The sequence below is a fragment of the Psammomys obesus genome, unplaced genomic scaffold (assembly GCF_907164565.1).
Source record: "Psammomys obesus unplaced genomic scaffold, mPsaObe1.curated_primary_1811, whole genome shotgun sequence".
Lineage (NCBI taxonomy): Eukaryota > Metazoa > Chordata > Mammalia > Rodentia > Muridae > Psammomys > Psammomys obesus.
Window position 1 is genome coordinate 2,211,882 of NW_026596069.1, and position 9,120 is coordinate 2,221,001.

The 9,120-nt window shown below is 47.5% G+C and overlaps 1 protein-coding gene across 1 annotated transcript in view; it reads right to left on the reverse strand.

The window, feature by feature from the left end:
• Positions 1–9,120, reverse strand: part of Pkd2l2 (polycystin 2 like 2, transient receptor potential cation channel) — a 23,948-nt gene that overhangs the window by 9,410 nt on the left and 5,418 nt on the right. The window contains exons 5-8 of the mRNA XM_055625555.1: positions 7,291–7,512; positions 3,635–3,863; positions 1,475–1,645; positions 858–1,039 (exon numbers count right to left, since the gene is read on the reverse strand). Coding sequence (XP_055481530.1) covers positions 858–1,039; positions 1,475–1,645; positions 3,635–3,863; positions 7,291–7,512 — 804 coding nt within the window. The remainder of the gene's footprint in view (positions 1–857; positions 1,040–1,474; positions 1,646–3,634; positions 3,864–7,290; positions 7,513–9,120) is intronic.

Sequence of the window (9,120 nt, forward strand, 5' to 3'; positions counted from 1 at the left end):
AAGAAAGAAAGAAAGAAAGAAAGAAAGAAAGAAAGAAAGAAAGAAAGTAAGTCTTAATGTGGTCAACTGAAGTTGGAAGGGATTTCAGGGTATAATTATTTACATGAGAATGGAAAAAAATGAGGGCAACTTCAGATGTTTCTCTAGAGAGTTTCAAACAATCAAAAATCCTGTCTCAAACAAGAAATGGATAATTTTTCTCTTTTCTCTCTGAACCACTCACTGTCTCATGTACCCGGTCTCGCTCCAAACCTGCTGTGTAGCACAACTCTGAACTCCCAGGTCCTCTGTGTATGCCCCATATCTTCCTTTTATAAAGCTGTTTTTATGTTTTAAAAAATTGAGATATTTTTACTTTCTTGAGACAGAGTCTTGCTAGCTAGCCCAGGTTGGCCTCAGCTCAAATCCTGCTCTGCCTCCTGAATGCTGGGTTATAGACCTGCACCAACACACCTGGCTTTAGAAACCTACTTTAAAGTACAAGCCTAGCACATGAGCAAGGAGCAATGAGTTAACAGAAGGAAAAAAAAAAAGATTCTAGAGGGGACGCCTCTGGAGGAATCACAGATCTCCTCTGTTCCCAGAGCTGATGCTACGGAAACACTGGGTCCCACTTACGTTGTCTTGAGTAATATTCCCACCTTCCAGTGAAAACTTATTTGTCTAACTTGACCTACCAATGACTGAAAAGTAGATACCACCACCTATTTTAATTTTCCAGTGGTAGACTTCCTTGTGAGTAAATATTTAGTCTTAAGCAAAATACAGAACCAAGCTTTAAATGAACCACTTATCATAAGGCTTTCTGTGATTTTTCCAGAGAGAAAACATAATTACATTTGTATTAAAGAGCTTACATGGAATTTTGAAAAGTGGAGAAGTCATCAACCTGTGACCCAAAAACAAGAAATCCTAACTGGGCGTAAGCGGAGAATATGATAAAAAACATAATGGCGAATCCCACGATGTCCTTCATGCAGCGGGACAGCGTGGAGGACAGCTGAGACATGGTCTCGTTGAAGCTTATGAATTTGAATATCTGAAAGAGGCACAGGAATCCGGAGAGTCAGGCAGAGCTGTTCAGAATCAAGCCGGTGAATCCATCTCGGGAGAATTCGCCAGATAAAAGGAGTCAATGAGAATCAAGTGTGTTTGAAGATCTACCAGCAATCATTTAAAGGTCAAATTAAATTTTAACTACTTTTGGGAGGGGTGGTAGAGGTGGTGGGGGCTTGAGGGGAGGAATGTACCCCAGGGCACATGTAGAAGTCAGAGGACAACTTGTGGGAACTGGGTCTCTCTTTCCCAAGGATCAAACTTGGGTCACCAGCTTTGGGCAAGAACCTTACCTAGTGTGCCAAATTGCTTCTAAAAATCACTTCCTAGTGGAGAAATGCTCCCCCTCCATATAAGGTAATAGTTTTACTAACACATGTATGTCACTGGATTACGTACGAGAATGAAATATAAATACCTTTATCCATGCAAAGAAGATCGTGATAGCAATTATATTGTTATAGTAAATGTGCCAGTATGCGAGAAAATAGAAGTCCGGATAGCTCTCAGTGTTCTTCAACAGCCGTCCAAGCAAGAGGTAATTCTGCATGTTACAGTATGCGAAGAAAGAAACAGCCAGAAAACAAAGCTACAGGGGAAAATTAAACAGGATTAAGTTGGAGACCATCTCTGTCTCTAAATTTCTCTCAGCTGCTGAAGAAACACATGAAGAGAGTTCATTAAATGCTTAGGGAAAGGGGAGGTAGAGATAGGAGTGGGCTTTTAAAACAATTGTGTGAAAAGTGGCTTACCAAGTCTATTTTTGTACCAAGGACAAGAGAGGCATGTGCTGATGAGTGCAGCCTCTGACTGCTGGGGAAGGGGCTTGCTCAAACTCTGAGTCCGAGAACATACAGATGGCTCTTTAGTAAAGTCCAGGCAATTATCTGTGCTTTTCCACTGAGCTGCTTCCACAATTTCACGTGTCTCCGTTGTCTCTGGTACCAACCACAGCACAACAAAGGCAGCAGGCAGCTTGCCTTAACAGTTCTCTGTTTTCAGATCAGTTTTCTGCCGTCCCTTCCAATCCAAGCCTTGTGGGTGTGGCGGTGACCCTGTCCCCAGCTAGTCAGCCTCTCCACTGCCATGACTGCAAGCTGCAGTGACATGGAGCAGGCTTTACCTGGCCATGGGGAGGCCTTCTGGGCCGAGTCAGGCGCCCTCCCCCCACCTCCCAAGTGTGCATGGATACAGCCCACAGGAAACGGAAGCCTGGCTTGCTGAGAGACACCAGGTCTTGCCTTGGCCTTCCCACTGTCCTGTCCAGCTTTGCCTTCCGGCTGCGGTCTTGGCTGACTCGTGCTCTGCTCACCAGGGTGACGGCCCACTCAGAGCAGACGTGTTAGAGCTCAGCTTCCACTCAGACACTCACTACAGCTCAGGAAGAGACCCGGTTCCCTGACATGCCGCCAGCCCAGCGCTGCACCTGTCTGAGGGCCTCTGAGCCACCACACCTAAGAGCTTTGTCTCCTCTACTGTGCCATGCTGCAACAAAAAAACTTGCCATCTGCCTTGATTGCAAAATAACTTGCCACCGACCTCCTTATAGAACGATGTAGCGAGCTCTTTGAAAGATGACTTCGGGTCCGAGTTATCTTAGGCATCAGAGGTTTACAACTGCTTGAAATATTCCTTTGACTTTCTTTGACAGAAATACTTTGAAAGAAAATGACACGTAATGTTCTGCCCTTTGCTGGACATTAGTGGGGATGCTAGAGAGATGGGTAGAACATTTTCTTTTTGCTTCTTTTTTTGTTGTGTGATGTGTACATGTGTGCGCGCCTGCGAGTGCAAGCAGAGGCCAGCGGGGGGTGGGGGGGCGGCTGGAGTTCAGCTCTGTCACTCTCTTCCTTAGTCCCTAGAAGGGGGGTCTTTTTCCGAATCCAGAGCTAAGCTGACATCAGGGCTGAGCTGGGGTTCCAGCATCTTTACATGAGCGTTAGGGATTCCGCCTCAGGGCTTCATGCTTGCACGGCTACCCACAAAGCTATCCTCCTAAGCCTTTTTCTTCTCCTTATGTTTAAGTTTAGATCATGCCTCACTGTGTTGCCCAGGCTGGCCTTGACCTTCCGAAGCTGCCTACCTCAGGCTCAGCCTACCTTATAGGTCCCCAATCTCAAACACTCCATGCTACGCCTCACACGAGTACATTTCGGGAGTGAGGACATCAAGACCTCTTATGTGCATTAAATCATAACCCTGGCACACACTTCAAATCCTAACAGCCAGGAGGCAGAGGCAGGGCAGTTCTTGGTGAATTCAAGGCCAGCCTTCGTCCATGTGGTCCATTTGGGGACCCTGTCTCAAGAAAGGAAGGAAGGGAGGAAGGAGAGAAGGAGGGAGGGAAGGAAGAGAATCATTACCTATGGAGTCCTCTAGGCTTTTGCTAAAGGACTCAATCAGAGAAAATAGATTTCTCTTTTAGGGGCATAGGATTAGACTGCCCTATATCAGCTCATTTTATATCTGATACTTGTAGCTTCTTATTGGCTGAAAGGAAAGTCCTGTGTTTTATACATCTCCAAGTGGTAGGTTCAGATGGGAGCCCCTTAAATCATAGCTGTGGCTACACACTCACCATCAAAAGCAGCAGCTCTAGCCAGTTCCAGATACTTTTGAAATAGGCAAACTTAAACTCATTCAGTTTTTTCAGTTCTTGTGTTATAAAGACAAAAAGAAAGATACAAAAGATGACCTCGCAGGACGCAATGAAGTAATCGTAGTAGGTGACATATCTGAGGAGCTTCACGGAGTAGAACTGCCACGAGGTGAGGAGGCCGCCCGTCGCAGGGAACTCCGCCACTAGCCTGGAAAACGAAGCCTGGGAGTGTTTTAGGTGTTCATGATTTCAGTCTCCAAGACTCTGTAAAATTTCTAAATCAGTGACGACACGTACCTCAACGCTAAGCACTTATTTTGTACAAAGTGTGTTTCCATGAGGGGCTGAGGAGATGGCTCAGTGGTTAAGAGCACTTCCTGCTCTGCCGGAGGACCCGGGTCCAGCACCCTGCATCCACACGTGACCTTAGAGACCCCGACTCCTGGAGATCTGACATCCCCCTCCGGCCTCTGCGGGCACCACACAGCCACGTGGTGCACATACGTGCAGGCGAACGCCCATGTACATACAATTTTAAATTTTTCTTTAAAAAAAGGAACAGGCCTCAGAAAAACTCAGATGCTGAAACATGAGGTCAGTCAGCATGGGCTGTAGTGTTACGTAAGAATTTTTTTTTTTTTTTTAAAGTGTTTCCTTGGGCTTGCACATTCAATTAAAAATCCTTCCGCCTGCCATGGCTCCCACTTGGCATGCACAGGGATGCAGAGAGAACTCGGTAGGTGAGCACCCTTTCCCCGGGCTGCCCCTGCCACCCTTAGGCGCTGCTTCAGGGGGAACTCAAGCAAAGCCTGCCTTTCGAGCCAGTCCCTCAGCTCGGCTTCCCGCAGTCACAGACACACACTCTGCTCCAAGGGTAGGGCAACGGAAAATCCAAACAGCCGAGCTGAGCCCCGGCCCAGGGGAAACACTCAGTGCTTTCTGTGCTTTAGACCTCACTGCTATTGCCCTCCGAGACAAAGCCAGTGGCTTGCTTGTGATCTGTGAAGTGCCTGGAATGTTGCTATATTTATCCGTCTTCTTTGGGATCAACATATCAAGGAAGAGTGACTCTTCAGGCCGCACGGACACCACAGGCTTGCCAAGTGGAATTAGGCAAACAGCCTGGGATTGTGGTGATCGAGTGGTTGCAAGGCTTTGGGCTCGGTCAGGGGTCTCTTAATTGACCAGTGATGCCATCAAGCATCGGAGTGCCAGTAAGCACCTAGCGGGGGCCCCAGTGTGGAAGGGAGCCTTTGCTGGCGACGGCTGTCTGGTCTGTGGAGACTCAGGAGGTTTGCCTGGCCAACTAGTAAAAAAACCAAACTATCGATCAGCTCCTAAACTGCCACAGATGTGCACCCTCCGAATCAAACATTCAGCCGAGATGTAATTATACGGGTGCCAAAGGCGGTTGTATGATTTATTCTCGGTAATGTGTAATTTGTATATTTATTTTACACACCCACGTACCTGGGGTCGGGTAAAATCTCTGGGGAGAAAAGTGGTCCCCAAAGTAGAAGAAGTCCCAGAAGCTCTTTGGGGTGACAATACACTTTGCTCAGTTAGTGGTGAGCTGGGGCAGATCCGCCGTAATCTGCTGGGTCTGTTGTTGTTCTTTGTTGCAAGGAAAAGGGATTTGTGTTGGATCACGATCCTGGAGTCTAGTGAAGGGTAAGGCACCATACGGTGAAGGTGAGTGTGTGTGCACACGCTCATGCATGCATGTAGGGGGTGTGGGAAGATCTGCTGATGTCTCAATGTTTAATGGCGCAAGTATACAGTTTTGAGACCAAAACAAAACAAAACCAAACCCTGAAATTAATGTCATTGCAAAGAGCCCTTTGTGTGACGTAAGCTCACCGCCCAGGGCTTCCAGCTTATTTAGGACACAGACACGGCTGTGTTTCGCCCTTTATTGTGCTCAGGAGCACTGAGATGGGAGAATGCCGAGAGAAGCTCTCCTTCCTGAGAGGAAAGCAAGACTTACAAAATGACAGCTGTGTACTCATTGGCTCTGCTAGGAGTTTGTTGATATTTTTACAGACTTTAAACAGCATGTTTTGCTGTTCACTGCTGCACAAGCGCAACGTCTCTCGTCTTGTGTAAACTACATGTTTCATTCCGAGGGAAACAAGGTAAGACCTATGAGGAAACGGTGTCACCCTCGGCTTCCGGTGACCCTGTTACCTCTCTCTCCAGCAGCTATTTCCCGTGCCCCCTTCCAAACAGAGAGCTGACTGTGTTCAGTTCCTGGCCGCACATCCCTCAGGGAAAGCAGATTAAAGCTCCTCAGACACACACACACACACACACACACACACACACACACACACACAATCAGTCAGCCTCACCTGGGTTTGGAGGCGGCTGAGGGATGGAGAGGTCTGTTTGCTGCCCGTCTGAGCACAGTGATACCCGCCCACGGCTGCTTCTGACACATAGCCGTGCTGGAGAGCCTGAGATGAGGCGGAAGCTAGCAGTGACAAAAGGGAAATCACCTACAGAAACAGAGCTAGTCTTTTGTACTCACTGTGAAAATTACTCGCCCTGATTTTGGAATTGCTCCTACACAGCAGCAGGACAACAGCAAACAATATTTTTTGTTGTTGCTATTTAAAGCAATTTAAGTTGGATTTTTCTTTTACGACAAAAGCCTCCAAACTGATTGAGAGGTCGAAGAGCTCAGGCTGATCTCAATAGAGCCACCATCTGACTGGCTCTACTCAGCATCTCGCACTTGGCTCCACGCTACCTGCTCATCTTCCTCCTGGTTCCAACAAGTCAACATATACAAGTCCTTCTCGTGGCAACCGTGGAGGTGCAGAGAGCAAACTGATACACAAACTCACGACCCGCTTACTTGCTGCATATGTGAGAACACCACACTGGCCAGAGCAAGTCAGCTGAGCCCAGCATCAAGGACTGGGATAGACCACCACAATACTACGTGGAAAATTTAAGAACAGAAGCTACTTCTGCAGTGTGTAATATGCTGTGAAAATGTCTAGTATATGGCCACTGTTACATGTCATGAAATTTAGATGATTCTGAGACAACCATATAGAAGCCCACTTGAAAGTAAGCCAAGACATACGTGTGTGTGTGCGTGCGTGCACGTGTGTGTGCATGGATGCCCATAAGCCAAGAAATCTGATTTTATGAAAAAGTTATGACAGATCTGTGTACCATTCCAGGAAGAGAGAAATGACAAGACCGGGTATCCTCAAACCGTATGAAACCAAAGTATTGGTGGCAAGATGACTCCGCAGGCAAGGGCACCTTGCTGCATCAGACAGACTACTGGAACCCACGGTGGGGGTGAGAACTAACTCCCCAGACTCCTCTGACTTCCACACCTGGCACTACGGTGCACCCCTGAGCACGTGCACACCAACACACACACACAGATAGAATGCAAAACCTAGAATATTGTATGCGACTCTTCATGTCCCTAAACATATCCTGAAATAATAGAACAATGAGTCTGGTGTCGCCTTATTCTCTTCTGCATTACCGTCAGAAGAACATCATATTTCTCTAACCTTGGCACAGGTAAGGGGGACCTGCGACACCAGCGAAGGCTCTGCATCCTTTAGAAATCCAGCTTACTCAGATAAAACGCCTGAGCCACCCACCTGACGATGCAGAACAGATTGACGTTGGCATTATATGAGGAAAAGTCAATAAACACAGCTCTGGTGCCTCTGTCGATCCAACTGTTCAGGCGCAGCTCGGCGAGTTTGGTTTTGGCCTCGGATTTTGATTTTGATAATGTGAATATATATCCTCCATCTCGGTAAACGCCGACAAACCCCCAGTGCCAAAGGGCATTGGTGGAAGAAGCCGAGTGCTTCCATCTGTGGGACATCAAAGGAGCAATGGAGATGAGAAAGCAGCCCAAGGATCTAAGCCAACCTTTGATTCAGAGCAGCTGGAACAAAGCTCAAAAGTAGCAGGGGCAACTGAGTCACGGTTTGTCAAAGGACCAAGACCCAGCCTACAAGAGTAGAATGGTCTTGCGCTGCAGTTGGAGTATGTGTGTGCCTGCATTCACACACAGACACAGACATAGACACACGGATAGGCAGACAGACGCACGCGCGCACACACACACACACATACACACACATACACACGTTATTTAATTTTTTCAAAAATGTTTATAATTTTATTTCTCCACCTTTCTGACTTCTAACTTATAATAATTACAAGAAAACCAAAAGAAGTTCACCTTCACTCCTCGCTTTTAGTCTACTTTTTCATTTTCTTCCAAACACGTCTAAATTTATAACATTTATAAAAATTATATAAGCCCTCAGGAATGCCCTTAAACTCAGGCAGCCTGGGCTATACGGCAATATCCTGAATAATAAAATAAAGTAAGTCTCCAAATTCATACAAAGAATAAGGCAACACAGATAGCAATTAATCCTGGAGACTGGGGGAGGCTGTTTAAGAAAGGAAATTATAGACCAATGATCCAAAGCAATCAGGTATAACTAAGACTGAGAGGCTAAGGGGAATGTCAGGAGGGGGCAGAAGAGAGCTGCCGTAACAGGTCCCTGGCCACAACAGGAACTCCACACAGCTGTTAAGATCAGAGCACTAGGAGGGTATTACTTAGTAAGTACATGGTTACAAAAGAACCAAGAGCAAATATCAGCTGTTTCTAGAGAGGGTGGTGATGAGTAGAAAGTAGATCCTCGCAAACGCCTGACTGTGATACACAGTAAACAGGAAAAGGGTAACGCTGTCCTCTGGCCGTGATTTTCACAGCAGCCTGACACGGGAGGTGTAAACAGCACTGATGCCGGGAACATCACTGTCTAGAGGGGGTGGTGCCAGCAGCTTCCGGCTCTCACGTCTCAAAGCAGGGTAGTGGGTCTGTACTCCCCGCAATGCTGGCCGGAGGCTCTCGCCTTCCACAACTGTAAGCCCCAACACACTTCTGTTTGGGTATCTTAGCACAGAAAGGAAAAGTCGCTCAGTTAGCATCTTCCGTGGGCACCGTCAGGCACGGCTGACAGCCCCCTTCAGAATGAAGCCACAGATGTCACTAGAGGAGGGTGTAGTGAGGAGGGAGGGAAAAACGCCAGAGAATTCTTCAGATGCCTAAGGAGCCTTCAAAGCTTTTGGCCATCGCTAGACCCTACCAAAAGAGAACACTGATGCCCGAGGGCTGGAGAGATGTGTACAAGCACAAGAAACCCAGTTCAGGTCCCCAGAACCTGCGTGAAAGCCAGCTGCTGGGGCCTGGCTCCAATCCCAGGCGGTGGACGGGATCGGAGCTCTGGTGCTCATTGGCGGGCCAGCTGAGCAGAGTCGGTGAGCTTCAGCGAGAGACCCTGCCTCAAAACTCAAAGGTGGAGACTGCTTTAGAGAGACACCTGAGGTTGACATCTGGCCCCCATGCGCATGCACACACACACACACACACACACACACACACACACACACACACACAC